This window comes from Dipodomys merriami, unplaced genomic scaffold (assembly GCF_024711535.1).
Source record: "Dipodomys merriami isolate MVZ:Mamm:240054 unplaced genomic scaffold, mDipMer1.0.p SCAF_35, whole genome shotgun sequence".
Classification (NCBI taxonomy): Eukaryota; Metazoa; Chordata; class Mammalia; order Rodentia; family Heteromyidae; genus Dipodomys; species Dipodomys merriami.
Window position 1 is genome coordinate 12,237,571 of NW_027205048.1, and position 16,058 is coordinate 12,253,628.

At 43.3% G+C, this 16,058-nt stretch overlaps 1 protein-coding gene across 1 annotated transcript; it reads right to left on the reverse strand.

The window, feature by feature from the left end:
- Nucleotides 1-188: 188 nt before the first annotated feature.
- On the reverse strand, nt 189-15,515 carry Nsmce4a (NSE4 homolog A, SMC5-SMC6 complex component). The gene is made up of 11 exons (XM_069988202.1): nt 15,182-15,515; nt 14,617-14,694; nt 11,946-12,076; nt 6,481-6,632; nt 5,406-5,505; nt 4,768-4,858; nt 3,432-3,526; nt 2,706-2,754; nt 1,650-1,744; nt 1,476-1,561; nt 189-435 (listed from the first exon to the last, which is right to left on the reverse strand). Exons 1-10 carry the CDS (start codon nt 15,462-15,464, stop codon nt 1,487-1,489), a joined length of 1,149 nt encoding a protein of 382 aa, XP_069844303.1. The 5' UTR covers nt 15,465-15,515; the 3' UTR covers nt 189-435; nt 1,476-1,486.
- Between the last annotated feature and the right edge of the window lie 543 nt (nt 15,516-16,058).

Consider the following 16,058-nt stretch of genomic DNA (forward strand, 5'->3'; position numbering starts at 1 on the left):
GCTTACCAAAGGCTTAAGTAGCTCCCTGGGTGCAAATCAAAGGCTAAATTGTAGGCAGCTACTGCTATTTGACCATTTTAATGTGTAAACGCAATTTTGTATGAAACACCTGAAAACCTGAGGTTGATTTGACTGGCTAACTTTACAACGTAGAGACATTGAAAGAACTAAAAAATGATCCATAGGACTGACAACCTAAGAAAAACTTTTAATAAGACACACTAGAAAAACTCCAAGAGAAATGAGTAACTACAATTACTTGTTGTATACCATTATTTATATGGCAGTGAATCTCCTTTAATCAAAGACAATCATAACAATCTTCTTAACTATCAAAAGCTACAGTTTGCTAAAACTATCTTTAAAAATGCTTAATCATACAATATGTACAATACATGCTTCTTCCTTTTTGGGATTACATGATCCAATGGAGTCCTAAAAAAGGAGGAAAAAGAGCTGGTTAACAGTTGATAAATGCAAAGATCATGTGATACATATAAATGAAATCTAAGGACTGTGCCCTCAGTGAGTAGGGCCTATGTTATTCTACATTATTGGGGCATGTGTGTGTGTATGTACGTGTATATATATATATATGCATAAATATACATCCATATGTATCACTTAAATTGATATAGATATATCACATATATAGTAATGCATAGCTTCTTTCCCTCAAAATGCTTCAACAGAAATGATCATAGAACAAAAGATTAATTAATTGAAACATATAAAGACTACATTCCTTAAAAGGCTCATGTTAATTATTAGAGCTAGAAAAATAAAAGTAATGATTATCTAGCTCAAAAATGCCCCCTTTGGGCAGGGTGAGGAGTGGCATGGCTCCTGTGGCAGAGTGCCTATCTACTACACCAAAGCCCTGGGTTAACTCATCTAAGTTATTAATTTGTTAGGGCATTAAAAATCCAAATCTAACCAGATGCAAGTGGAGCATGCTCTTAATTCTAGCTACTCAGTAGGCTAAGATCTAAGGAACATGGTTCAAGGCCAGCCTGGACAGGGAAATCCATGAGACTCTTAGCTCCAGTTAACCATTAAAAAAAAAAAAAAAAGCTGGAAGTAGAGTTCTGGTTCAAGTTGTAAAGCACTAGCCTTGAGCACAAAAGCTCAGGGACAGCTCCCGAGTTCAAGACCCAGGACCCACACCAAAAACAAAAAGCAAAAACAAAAACAAAAAAAAAACCATCCAGATCTGGAACAAAGTGTCCTGCACTGAATTTCCAGCTGTACTGAAGTAACCAATCCTTAGAAGGGATAAAGGGACTCCCACTCACGAGATCCTGCCTCTGTCTTTTGCACCAGTATCTTCTACATTGTCTCATTAGAGTGGATGTTGATTGTCTACAGATTTTTCTCTATGAACAATAGAGCACTCAATAGAGTAGGAAAAAAGTGTGATTCGGATTGCCAAATAAACTAATAAAACTGCACAGCTATCATATAGAAAATGTCACCTGTAGTGGCATCAAGCACTTAGCCTCTGCTGGCTCTGACCCAAAGCAATTGCAGGCTCGGAAATCTCAAAGGTCTTCACAATCTCCTAGTGGGGAAGAAAAGAACATTTGGGCAGTGCATTCATACCAAGAGAAGTCAGCCCCAGAATCAAGGAGGGCAACACACATTCTTACCTCCCAGTCACGGTAACTCAAAGCTATAATTCCTTGATTCCTAATTTGGGTATGATGATCGATGGCTTCACTTTCATCATTAATATTAACAGGCTCTGTTTAAAAGACATGTTATAGATGATCAAATCAGAACAGGGAATATGAACAGCAAATGATAACAGAAATGAAACTTGTACCGAGAAGATATTTAAAATATGACAAGGATTTTATGCATTATCAACTTGCAAGTAATCCCACTTGCTTCCATTTGGAAAAAAACAAAAAACGTAGACTAACATATCGAAAACATCAGAAAACTTCTGCATATGTATGCACTAAACCACAAAGCAAGTAAGAGTGCAATATGAAATTGTCAGCGTGAAGTTAAGTGCAATGAAAGGACCATGTTCACTCCTGGAGAACTGAGAAGGACATGAGTTACAAATAGAGGGAAATATTCCAGGACTCAAGACTCACAGAATCTCAGAAAGAGAAATCCTGGAAAACACTGCTCCATTAAAATGTTAATTTTTACAACGGATGTTGACTCAATGAAGGTTGAATCTATTAAAAGTTTAAACCATGGTCATGTTTTCTGACTTGAGTTGGGTAGCTCTCAAAGCTACCACTTGAGCCCCAGCTCCACTTTTGGCTTTTTGGTGGTTAATTAGAAATAAGTTTCACAGACTATCCTGTCCAGGCTGACTTCAAACCATGACTCTCAGATCTCAAGCATTCTGAGTAGCTAGGACTACAGGTATGAGCCACCAGCGCCCAGCTAAAAAAGCATTTTGTATACTCTAGAATATTTTCTCTGGGGCTGAGAAGGTGGCTCAGTGGTAGAGCACTTGCCTTGCATGCATGAGGCCCTGGGTTCGATTCCTTAGCACCACATAAGCAAAAAGAAAAAAGCCAGAAGTGGCACTGTGGCTCAAGTGGTAGAGTGCTAGCCTTGAGCTGAAGAGCTGAGGGACAGCGCCCAGGCCCAGAGTTCAGGCCCCACGACCGGACCCAAATATATATATATAAATAAAATAGAATATTTTCTCTGAATCTAAAATTTCCAGTATAATTTACCTATTATTGGCAGTCGGTCTTGGTCAAGTCTTATTCTTGCAAAACCATCCTAAAACAGAAACAGTTTAAAAAGACCAAAATTTAGGCTCAAGCTTATAGCCACTAGGTGCAAAAAATTGTTCATAGAGAAAAATCTGTAGACAATCAACATCCACTCTAATGAGACAATGTGGAAGATTCTAATTCTCTTAATATCTTTCTTTAAGCAGGGTCTGGCTCAGGTTTCTAATCAACTTTCACCACCTATTACCCTCCAACCTTGAATCTCCTAAGGAAAATTCTGAGTTCTTTAACTAATTTGCATACTTTATTATGCCCACATTTTTTTATTATTTATAATTCTACCACTGGGAATATTGACAAAATATTCTTTTGTTATTTCTGAGAAACCAGTCAATACAAGTTTTTGGGCAATGTTTTTAATTATGATCCGAAACATGAGGTTAGATGTAGAATTCTCTTTGGTATTATATCAGCACTCAAAAAGTTTCATATTTTGGAACATTTCAGACTTTGGACTTCTAGATTAAGATAATCTGTAATTTCAAAGATACAAAAAAGCAAGGTATACAAAATATTTTACCTAGTCTCTCGTACTAATAGAATGCCAATATTTTGCTCTAGTGAGTCAAACCTATATTATTATGCCAGTATTTTTCCTCTACAGCTTTTATTACATACCCTTTAAAAAGCATAGAAAAACATTAAGGGAATCTGAACTCTTACCCGTATAATGAAGGAGACATGGAAGATGTTTTCTACTGTACGGGGAAAAGAACGTGGATCAACCACGAAGTCAAAAAAGGACATTGGAGTATCAGCTACAGAAAAAAGAGAAAAAGATCTTCAAAACAGAAAGACACTTGCTGACTAATAAGATTTACATCCTATCGCCGGGCGCTGGTGGCTCACGCCTGTAATCCTAGCTACTCAGGAGGCTGAGATCTGAGGATCGCGGTTCAAAGCCAGCCCGGGCAGGAGAGACTGTGAGACTCCTATCTCCAATAAACCACAAGAAAACCGGAAGTGGCGCTGTAGCTCAAGTGGTAGAGCGCTCGCCTTGAGCTGAAAAGCTGAGGGACAGCGCCCAGGCCCAGAGTTCAAGTCCCACTACCGACCAAAAAAAAAAAAAAAAAAAAAAAGATTTACATCCTAGTGTTTGCCACAGACAGTCTAGGAATACATTCTTCTGTTTTGGGAGGGAGACAACTATTCTGGAGGTCAACTTGGCACATCATTAAAACAGGTCCCTGCTGGCCTGGCAATCCTCTTAAAAGCCATTCTATAGCAACATTACACTCAAGATTATCGTATCACCATCTTGTACAAGAGTAAAATGAAGTAAGGACTTTATCCAATAGGAGAAAATATATGAAAAAAAGCTCCCTATGTATTAATAGGGAAGAATAACCACATAAAAGTCACATTCCAGAAGAAAATGTTGGTTTTAAAAACACAGAAACAAAACCAACAGCAACCAACCAAAGTACTTTGAAACATAAACAACAAACAGTGAAAGCTGATGTATCAGGCTGCACAAATGATTATCTCTGGGGGTAAGGAGATAAGATAGGAGTTGGCTTTTTTCTTTTCTCACTTTAGTGGCAAGTATTATTAAGAAAAAATCTTCTAAAAAAGCAGTTATTTCTAAAAGGAGGAAGTCTCATTAAATATAAATATATATTACCAGAAAGAATCAAAATCATTCAAACACTATAATTAAATTTTAAATAATTTAAGAGCCTTTTAAATAAACATTTCAAATAAAAATAACCTGACTGGTTACATAAAACATCTGATAAATCCAATTGGTCATGCTTGCATGTGATGTTGGGGAGGATGGGGATTGTACTGGAGCTTGCAATCAGGATCTGGGTGCTATCCCTTTATCAAAACTCAAGGGTGGTGCTCTACTACTTGAGCTACAGCTCCATTTCTAGCTTTTTGGTGGACTTGAACTTTACTACCTAGGATGGTATTGAACTGCAATCCTCAGATCTTAGCCTTCTGAGTAGTGAGCCACCAGCTCAAACTGCTCTACTTTTAATTTTGTCATACTTACGATCTTCTCGAAAATACGTTTGCAACAATCCCAAGATTCTTTCTACTTCCTTTTCTGTTGCTTCCTGATGAGATTCTTCCATACATTTCAACTGGAAAAAATGAATCCACTGTCAAACTGCCTGGCCTCCTTGCTTGCTACTTCATAATCTTTCCTTCTCTCTTGCACACCTAAACTCCTAAAGTGTTTTCTTAGCAATTGCTAGCAATTTTAGCCCCATCTTAAAATCTGTAGTTAAAAATACAAAAAGAACTTTAAAACAGTGGTTCTCAATTTTAATACTCCCCTCTCCCACCCAGGTATCATCTGCCAATAACTAGAGTTTTGGCTGTCACAACTGAGTGCTGAAGGCAGGATTGACATCTAGTAGGTAGAGGTTAAACATGTTATTAAAACCTCATTATGCCCAGATCTCCGCAGAACAAAGCACTATCCAGCCTTAAAGTGTTGACAGCACTGAATCTGAGACATCCTGGTATACAAGTACAGCTCCAAACTATAAAAATAAAAAATTTAAGGCTTAAATAAAATGATGATTTAAATAACAAAACCTGACTCCAGATCCTAAAAAAAGATGGCCAACTGCATGTACATGACATCAACGGTATTTTAACTTTAGGTAGTTTAAAGGAACAAACCTGAGCAGGCATTGCCCGCTGCTCTTCTATTGTACGGGCTCTTCTCGGACGATCAATTCGGGGCTTTGGCAAAGGGAACTCTCCTTGTATCGAACCCAACCTAATGAGAAATATACTTTCAAATGTTTTTGCTTCATTTCACTGAGAACAGTAAGATGGCAGAATCAAATTCAGATCAGACATCAGTAATGTAGGCTGCATCACCAGAACAAGACAGTTTGTGACATCCTGTATGCTCCTTCTGTCTTTCTAGAAGAACTCCTTGAGCTTGGCTCAATCAGATACTTTCTCAAACACCTTCACAGTGTCCTGTCCCACTGTCTGGTGTATGTACCTGCCAGGTCTTCTAACTGTGATTCTACCTTAATCTCAAGATGTCTAAAAGGGTGAATTAAAGAATTAATGTCCAGGAGCTGTATCATATAAGGAAGAAAGGACTGAACCAATTTAGAAGGTTATCCTAAAGAAAAATATGCCCTAGGCAACTGGACCAAGGTGCCTGAATGATGTCTAACAAAAGAACCAGCTAAAGCACTTCTTCGTTTCTCCCTGGTACCAAACTAAGAAGGTAGACAGAAGCCAATTTCATCTGAGTATAAAGAAAAACTTCTGAAAATGAGAGTTGCATCCTTAAATATGATAAAATTATGATTTAAAAAAAAATTTTGAGTTGTATCCAAACAGTAAACTAGGCAGTTGATGTGCTAGTAATTCAAATAGTCTCCAATATAGGTTGAGTGATCACTCCACAGGACACTACAATTAATGACCCTTGTGTATTACGCACAAATCTGTCTTACATGACAAGGATTTCAAAGATGATAGGACAAAACTCCATGTTTGCTACAGACCCAAAATCTGATGTGCTAGAATACCAACATGCCAGCACAGAGCCTTGCTAAAGCAGAATGAGAGATAGCTTTGAGGCCCCATCTACAAAAAGAGTTCATGGACTTCTAAGTCTACATAGTCCAAAAAATGGCTTCATGGTGGTAACCTCTCTAATTTGGAACAGTATTTGTCCCTACAATAAAAGACAAAGGTTTAGTCTATTGAAGTTTTTAAATGATCTTACAGGAAGTGGAACGTATGGGTTTTATTAAAGGTGTTTTCTGCTGTTTTTCCCGGTATTGTCCAGGAATCATAAACTATAAGTTCCAAATCAGAACTATCTCCATCACGGATGAATTCTTCAGCTTCTAGTGGATTTATACCCATATATGTCAGCTATAAGAAAAAGAAAAAGAAAAAAAGGTAAAGCCACAAGCAATCATTTACCACATCCAATAATCTTTATCGCTACACCTTTAAGAGGCCAGAAACAAAGCTTGTTTTCAGCATATTATTATGTTGGCTCAATTACTGTAAACATTATATATAAATTCCTACTCAAAGGTTATCTTCTCTTTGATAGAAAATATGCTCCAATGCATGTAGAACTTTGGGTGAGAAACAAATGACTAAAGACCAGCGATTCTCACCAGGGTGATTAGGGATCTTTGGGCAATGCTAAAATTTTGGTTGTCACAATTAACATGTTACTGCTCTACCGTTCCTCTACTGGGTATAGGTGCCCACAAGAAAGACACAGCTCTAGCCCCCGGCAGGCCAATCAAGAATGCTAGCTAGGCTGTTTGCCAGCGGTCCACACTGTAATCTTAACTACTCAGGAAGCTTGAGTGAGATCTGAGGATGGAGGTTTGAAGCCAGCCCAGGCAGGAAAGTCTGTGACACTCTTTATCTCTAATAAACTGCCAAAAAGCCCCAAGGGGAGTGATGGGTCAAGTGGCAGAACACTAGCCTTGAGCAAAAATGCTCAGGGACAGCGCTTAAGCCCTGGGTTCAAGTCTTAGGACCAGCACCAAAAGAAGAAAAACAAAGACCCTTCCCCTACCCCTTGCTAGTGGCCAAGCTGCCAAAGCAGCCCTGCCCTGGGCTGCCTGGGACCCTAAAGCCAAAGTGATCCGTAGAACTCCAGCACTGGTGCTGGACCCGAACAGTGTAAACAGAGACAGAGACCATGAAACCCAGACCCGGAGCCCCCATCACCACCCTGCCCTACCCACAGTCCTCGCAACACAGCACGATGGCAACCAGCAATCTACAGTACACAGATACAGCGACCCGCCACACCACCACTGGACAGCCCTTAACCAGGTTCAGGACAAGTGAGTACCCTTGGGGGGGGGGCACCCCCCATCCCGCCACGGGAGACCAGAGCTGGCAGTAACCCGAGCTAGACCCGGACCCCTCCCCCTCCCGCCTAGACTACTAGTCCCCCCAAAGCTGGGAACTGTGAAAGCACCCCAGCAACCCGTGGAGTGCACCCAGCTGGCCAGGTCGCTGCCAGTCCTCGAACTGGTGTGTGGGCTCCAGCAGCCTGCAGCTGAACAAGCCCTGCCTGGGTCCCCAGGGGGCAGAAGACCACGCAGAGCTGTGCTGCTGGCCCCTAGTCTGAAGTCAGGAACTGGGCTCCAGGGCTCCAGCAGCCAGCGCTAGTGGAAGAAGCCACACCTGTGTGTTCCAGGCAGGTGTTACTGACCCAAGAACCAACCCAAAACCAAGCCAAGGCAGCCACCTATTGACCAAAACAACTCCAATAATCCCTGAATCCTCATGCGAAAATCACAGCAAAAAATTACAAGATTCATCAACAGCCAAGACAGCAAACCACCCCCAAAGGCCAACAGTCACTCAGGGAAGAACTCCAGTGAAAGCAAAAAAGAAATGGAAAACAAATGCTACATCCAAGAGCTGATAGAGACAATGACACAAGTATTAAAGAGAGAAATGGATCTGAAATTTAAACAAAGAAACGACTTATCAAAAGAAGCCCAGGATTTCAAACAAGAGATGCCCTCAAGAATAGATGCAGTACACACCTCATTAAAAGACGAAATTAATACTTTGAGAACTGACATAGAAATGATAAATGGATCGATTTCCTCCATGCAAACCACAATGGAAGCCATAGTTAATAGAGTGAACGAAATGGAAAATAGAAGAACAGGTACTGAAGACAAAATGCAGCAACTGGGGGAAAAAAGTTACAGAAATGGAAAAAACATTCAAAATATGCTAAAGGGAAGTCCAAGAACAAGCAGACAATGCCAAGAAATTTAAACTTCATATAATTGGGGTTGACCAAGGTGAGGAATACCAGAATAGAGGGATGCAACACTTATTCAATAAAATTATCACCAAAAATATCCCCAATCTTAAAAGAGAAAATCTCACAGAAGCAAGCATACAAACACCTAGCAAACAGGATCCCATGAGTAACACTTCTAAGCACATCATAGGTAAAAATGCTAGAGTTAAACAATGAAGAATCTTACATGAGGCAAAAGCAAAGAAGGAGCTATACTAAATGGGGAAAACATCAGATTCACTGAATGCAAGGAAAGCCTGGGAAAGTACCATCCGAGCCCTGAGAACCAGTAACTGCCAACCCAGACTGGTATATCCAGTGAAGCTAGCATTCACATTCAAATAGAGAAACTAAAATTTTTAATAGTAAAGAAAAACAAATAAGTTCATAAATAGGCCAGCACTACAAAGAATATTAAGAGAAGGAATATAATCTGAAGAAAATAATCATGATCAGGAATCCCCATCAGACAGATATCACTAGAAGACCAACTTAGTAAGCACAGGAGGAAAGCAGGAAAATGACAGGAAACATAATGTATCTCTCTATAATAAACATAAATATTAATGGACTCAATTCAGCAATCAAAAGAAAAAGAACTACAGATTGCATCAGAAAACAAGATCCATCCGTTTGTTGTCTTCAAGAGACCCATCTCACAGCCAAAGATAAAAACAAACTTTGAGTGAAGGGATGGAGGAAAATCTACCATGCAAATGTTCCCAGCAAGAAGGCCGGAGTTGCCATCCTGATATTTGACAAAATAAACTTTTCATTAAAATCAATACAAAAAGACAAAGGACACTACATAGTAATACAGGGAACAATCCAAGAAGAGGATAATACCATTATCAACTCTCCCAACAATGGAGCACCCAAATATGTTAAGCAAATACCCTCAGACAGGAAAAAAATAGATCCAAATACAATAATACTAGGAGACTTTAATACCCCACTCTCACCAAAGGACAGATCTACCAACCAGAGAATTGGCAAAGAAGCCTCCTAATTAAATGATGCCATATCTCAAGTGAACTTAATTGAAATCTACATAGTTTTCCACCCACCCAACAACAACTCAGTATATATTCTTCTCAGCAGCTCCTGGAACTTTCTTCAAAATAGATCATAGCTCATTGCATTATCCTGTCAAATGCTAGAAGTTCTTCAAGTAAAATGGTAATGTCATAAACAATAACTACAAAACCCTTGAAGAGCTCAACTTTATCAAGGGTAAGTAAGCTCCAAAGAGCTTACAGTACTTGCAAGGTCTGGTTGAAGTCACATGATGGGCTCCCAGCTATCCTCCACCTGGCATCCCGTCACCACTATATCTCCTTAGCAGGAAGTTTCCACTGTTGTCTGCTCAGGTCTACCAACCTTCTCCTCAGCATCTATGTTGGATGCTTTATTCCTGAGAAGGCCTTCCCCAACCCAAGTCCACACTACCATACATGTCAAGTTTTATATTTATTGCTTTAAGACTTCTAAAATTTATTTTATTTTTTTAAGTAGAGAGCTTTACCTTATTTTAAAAAGTAATTTTTTAATTAGGTGGCTCATGCCTATAATCCTAGCTACTCAGGAGGCTGAGATCTGAGGATCATGGTTAAAGCCAGCCTGGACAGGAAAGTCCATGAGACTTTTATCTCCAATAACCCACCAGAAAACTGGAAGTGGCATTTGGCCTAAGTGGTAGAGTACTCGCCTTGAGCTGAAGAGCTCAGGGACCGCGCCCAGGCCCAGAATTCAAGCCTCAAAACCAACAGAAAAAAAAAAAAAATAGTAAAAAAAAAAAAAATGCCAGAAGTGGAACTATGGCTCAAGTGAAAGAGCACAAGCCTTGAACATAAAAACTCAGGCACAGGGCTGGGAAGGTGGCTCAGTGGTAGAGCGCTTTTTGCCTTGCATGCCTGAGGCCCTGGGTTCAATTCCTCAGCACCACATAAGCAAAAAGAAAAAAGCCGGAAGTGGTGCTGTGGCTCAAGTGGTAGAGCGCTAGCCTTGAGCTGAAGAGCTGAGGGACAGCGCCCAGGCCCAGAGTTCAGGCCCCACGACCGGACCCCAAAAAACAAAAACAAAAACAAAAACAAAAACTCAGGCACAGTGCCTAGGCTAGGACTGGCACCCAAACAACACACACCAAAACAACTTAGTATCTACATAGATATACTAAGTATTGTGTTTCCCTAAATGTATTATTCCTTTTTTCTGGCTAGTCCTGGAGCTTGAACTCAGAGCCTGGGCACTATTCCTGAGCCTCTCTGTGCTCAAGGCTAGCACTCTACCACTTGAGCCATAACACTACTTCCAGCTTTTTCTGTTTATGTGGTACTGAGGAATTGACCCCAGGACTTCATGCATGCTAAGCAAGCACTCTACTACTAAGCCACATTCCCAGCCTGTATTATTCTTTTAAATAAAACTTTGTTTCAAATAAAACATTTTTAAGGTTTATATTAAGGTTTTAAAAACAAATTGGAAAATCATTATCTGCATTATGACTTTACAAAATAATCATGTTATTTGGTCAGATCTCACTAAATTTCTTTTTTTTCTTCTTCCCCTCCCTACCTCTATCCTCAATACTGAGGATGAAACCAAGGTCTCACACATGCTTGACAAGTACTCTACCCACTGAGCTACTGTACCCCTACTTTTTAATTTTTATTTTGAGACAGTCTCAACATGTCGGCCACACAGACCTGGTCTACCACACCCAGCCTAAATCATTCTAATAACCATTTAAACAAAGTATGCAGCCCTAAATTCAACGTTCACACCAACACAGATCTTTGTGTGCCAGGACAAAGCTGTCTCAAACAACAAAGTGCCACGAAAGATCACTGTGTGCTTTTTTTTTTTTTTTTGACAACTTCATCCAAAAATGTTTTTAAATTTCAGGTGTAAATATTCAAACTTACTAAGAGGCAAAGAAAGGTGAATAAATCAAAACAAAACAAAAACTGCCATCATATCATGTGGCTATTAAATATGCTCAAAGGTAACCAAAATAGACCTCCTCATCAGTCTAACTCCTCTCCAACTGAGCTCTGCCGCTGCTGTGTGCCCTCCCCTGTAACCCATCCCAGGCTGAGAAGGATCTAGAATACACATGAAGTGACTGAGTAACCAGAGTACTCAGAGTCCTAAAACAAAAAACTGAGAGATTCTCAAAGTGCTCCAAGTTCCCACTCAAAACTCTTAACACATGGCTCATCTTTCATCTTTTAATTTGATAAGATCTTTTTAGAGGAGGCTGTGTCCAGGGGAAAAAAAAAAAGAAGAAAAAGGAAATATAGTGAAAATTACTGACAAAGTGATAGAAGCAGAGAAGGTAATTATACAAAAATTTTTTTCAAATTAAAACTCTGTAGCTTTGAACTTACTAGAGCTTCAACGTATCTTAACATATCAAATGAGCTCAGATCAGAGCGCAGCTGTTTTGCTTTCTCTTTGCCCAAATCTGAAGCCAGAACGAGAAAGTGGGCATCTAAGACTGCTTCTCTTGCTCGGGACACTATGGAGAAAAGGAAACACACATATTAGGAAATATACAGTATCCTTAGACATTTTCCTTGTTATTTATAACTACTTACAAAATGTCTGGATAGGCTAGAAACAGACCAGACCCACTTCTAGAAGTGGCTCCATCCCCAAATCTCAGGGCTGACCAGGCTTCCCAAAAGCCAGTTGGTTTTCTAGTTTTTATACCGAACTACAACTGCTTCATAATCCTAGAGAAACAAAACCTCTGTCATGTGAAACATCTGGTTTTTCCCTTTGACTCAATTAACCCAATTGAATCAGCACTCCATAGAAATCACTGAATGTCCACTACACATAGGAGCGAGATGGTATGAAGTCGAGGGAGGTGAAGGAAGGTTCAACCAACTGGAAGAAAAAGTACGACCAGGAAGGCAAAGTTTAATAGACCCTGTAATGACAGAGATCACAAGAGTGGTTTGAGAATGCCTACAAAGAGGACTCTCAAGGAAGCTAAGAGGAGATGAACCTACTCAAGTTCAACGCCACTACCCGGCTTGCCCCTCAAGGCTACGTCATTCCCAGTAGTGATTTTCTTCCTGAGCAATCCCCACAGAAACAGCCAAGATATGGCTGGAGAACTTGATTCAAGTTTTTGTTCTTACTCATTGTTTGTTCTCAAAGGGGAAAGGTTTTCATCATGCTAACCTGACTAAAAAACCCCATGGAAGTAGCTAGTTCATGCCTATAATCCAAGCTATTCAGGAAGCTGAGATCTAAGGATTACGGCTTGAAGTCAGTCTAGGCAGGGAAGTCTGAGACTCTTATTTCCAATTAATCACTGAAAAGCTGAAAGTGGAGCTTCAGCTCAAGTGGTAGAGAAGCAGTCTTGAGTGAAAAAGCTAAGAAACAGCACCCAGGCCCTGATATCAAGCTGCAGGATAGAGAAAGAGGGGGGGGTGGGGGGGGTGGGGAGAGAAAGGTGACAATGAGGAAAGGATCAAAGTGGAAACATGGACAGACACTGGTTGTGTTCCTGGGCTCTATTCTCTATCTTCTTGCCCATCAACCCCATGGCACATACAAGAAAAGTGAAAATACCATGTTCTGGATGGATGCAAGGTCTCTAAAGAACTAGACATCAGATCCACTGATGCCAAGCATCTAAAATTCTATTTGTGAGCAATTCCTAGGGCCAAATTGAGTGAATAATTTCAACTTAAACCTCCACCTCAAACCCAGGAAATCGACAAGTAGAAGAGATGTGACAAGGTGGGTAAAGAGCTAATCAGATGTAGAGTAAATATCAAGGGAGTAAGTGAGTCAGAAATGCCAGTGGTGAGATTGTGGATCCAGGCTGTTTGATAGAAGCAAGTAGCTATGGGGGTGGGGGAGGGGTCTAGCCCAGTGAAAGAAAGAGGACTATTTGGTTCTGAGGTTTCTGCAGGAGAATTTAGATATAGCAAATGTAGTAGACCAAGGAGAGTTGAAAGGAGACCATGGTCATATCCAAAAAGACCCAATGGGGGGAACTTGTAGACTCCAGGTGCTCAAAGCAGATAAGCAGCCATACTAGAAAATGACTAGAAGTATTCCGGTCCTCAAAGGATATGAGGAATTAAGGAGTTGGTACATAGTCAATCCCATTGACATTTTTTTTTTAAACCACTGTGTTTATCTGCATTCCCCCTTTCTGTTCCCACAGAACTGTGAGGGGTCTGGAGGAACAATAGTCTGGGTAGTTGTCCTAGAGAGTACTGCCATCTGTCCTCTGTCACTGAACACAGACCACCACTACCACAGCTGGGGCTGCTGCTTTTAATTCAAACTAGGATTCGTGTGTGCACGTGGGTGTCAGTCCTGGAACTTTAACTCAGGGCCCAGGCACTGTCCCTGAGCTTTTGGGCTCAAGGCTAGCACTCCACCATTTGAGCGATGATTCCACCTCCTTCTTTTTTGGTAGCTTCTTGGAGGTAACAGTGTCATGGACTTTTCTGCCCAGGCTGGCTTCAAACCCTGATCCTCAGATCTCAGATTCCTAAGTAGCTAGGACAGAAGGCAGGAGCCACCAGCACTGACTCAAACTAAAATTATTTTTCAAAGTGCCATAATCCAGACTTCAATGCTCTGAGCTGGATCCTTTCTCTCCTGCCTCTGATTGGTGCCCAGCAGGTACATGGAGGCCTGACTTCCTGCACTGCATTATAGGCAAACCACTCACTGAGGGAAAGGAGACCGAGAGCAGAGGTCAGGAAAAACAACACAATGTCTGAGGCTGGCTCGGTTCTCTATTCATCCAGTCAATGAATGGGATCCATGCATGCATAGCTCTCAAATGTTCACAGGCAACAAAATAAGGGTGAGAGGCCTGTTCAAACACTGTGGGGGGACCCCTCCCCCCAGAATTGGATGTGAAGCAATTGGTATATGCCTAGCAAAAGGTAAATGCAAATAAAAGTAGCATTGTCCCCGTACGGAAAGACCTCGGTTTCCCACCTGGTAAAGCACTTTGACTCCAACAAAACTAACATGCTCAGAAAAACGTGTGTATGGTAGCACACGATAATGAATCACCTCCATTAAACAGAGTGTTGGCCTCTTCAAGGACTTCCGTTAATTTGTCACTAGCATTCAGTATATCCTCTCGGTTTTCTATGGAAAAAGGAAACATGCGAACTTTGAGAAAGGTGCTTCTCCGTCCAGGAACGAGGCGCTGCCTGGAGTTAGCGCCGTGCTAATTCCCCGCTAACCGGACAGGCATGGGGAAGGCAGGCTCCGCGCGAGGCCGCGGACGTGTCCCCCTCCCCCAACCCACAGGGCTCCCTCGTCCGCCGCCCGGGGTGCGGGGGGTCCCCGGTGTAGCGCGGTGGCTAAACTTAGCCCCGGCCCAACGGGGAGCGCGCGCGCGCTCCTGACGGCGGCGGGGTCACGGCGCCCGCAGGGCCCGCGCGCCCGCGGAGGAGCGCAGCCCCCGGTGCAGCCGCGGGGAGCCGCGTCCGGCTCGGCCCCGCCGCCGGGCGGAAGGCGGGAGCGCGCGGCGCCGGCGCCCCCCGCTCTTCCGGCGGGCCCGCCAAGGTGGTGCGGACCCGCGCCCGGCCAGACCCGGCCCGCGCCAGCCCCGAAGGCGCCCGCGCCTTACGCTGGACGGAGTTGATGAGCGCCCGGTACTGGTGGCGGATCTGGCGGCACAGGCCGTGGTCCGTCTCCTCCTCCAGCGCGGCCGGGTCCATCATCTCGTCCCCGGAATCCGACGGGTCCGAGTCGTCCAGGCTCGGGCCCTCCGGGGCCGCCCGGCGTTCGGGCGCGGCGCCGCGCCGGGACAGCGGGGAGCGCGAGCGGGAGCGCGAGCCGGTGCGGTCCCGGTGCGGGTCGCGGCCTCGGCCCCGGGCCTCGGGCCCGCAGCCGCCGCTGTCCCCCGACATCGCGCCCTGCCTCCTTGCAACTTCGGGACGGCGGAAGTTCGCGCCAGAAACTAAAACCCTGCTGGGCGCGAGCGCCGGCGCCCGGCGGAACCGGCTCCCGGGCCCGCGCGCGGACCACAGCGACGCCTGTGGCTGGAGGCCGCCCGCCCGCCCGGGCCCGCGGGGACTGCCCCCGCCCTCCGCCCGCGCCCGCCGGGACACCGGCCCCAAGGCCCCCGGGCTCCGGTCCGCGTCCTTCTGCCCTGCGGACCGGGGTGCAGCCGGACCCCCTGCAGTCCGGGCCTGGGCTCGCCCGTCTTCCTCGCCCCCTGGACGCAGCGAGATCATAAGAGGCAGCAAAAGTGGAAGGTGTTCCTTTGATGTTCTCCTAAACCATGTTAACCGCGTGGGGCCCGCCGTTGATTCTCAGACTAAAAGGGGCAGCTGCAGGCCGTGTAGTGCCCGCGATGCGTTCATCCATTTCACCCCCGAGGTCTGGATCGGGAGCAAACGCTGTTTCCCAGAAGTTCTCTTTGATGCTGAGAACATGGTTTGTTTCCTCAAAGGAACATCAGAAGCGGAGTCGGTGCAGTAAGCAGTACCCAGGCCCCGCGT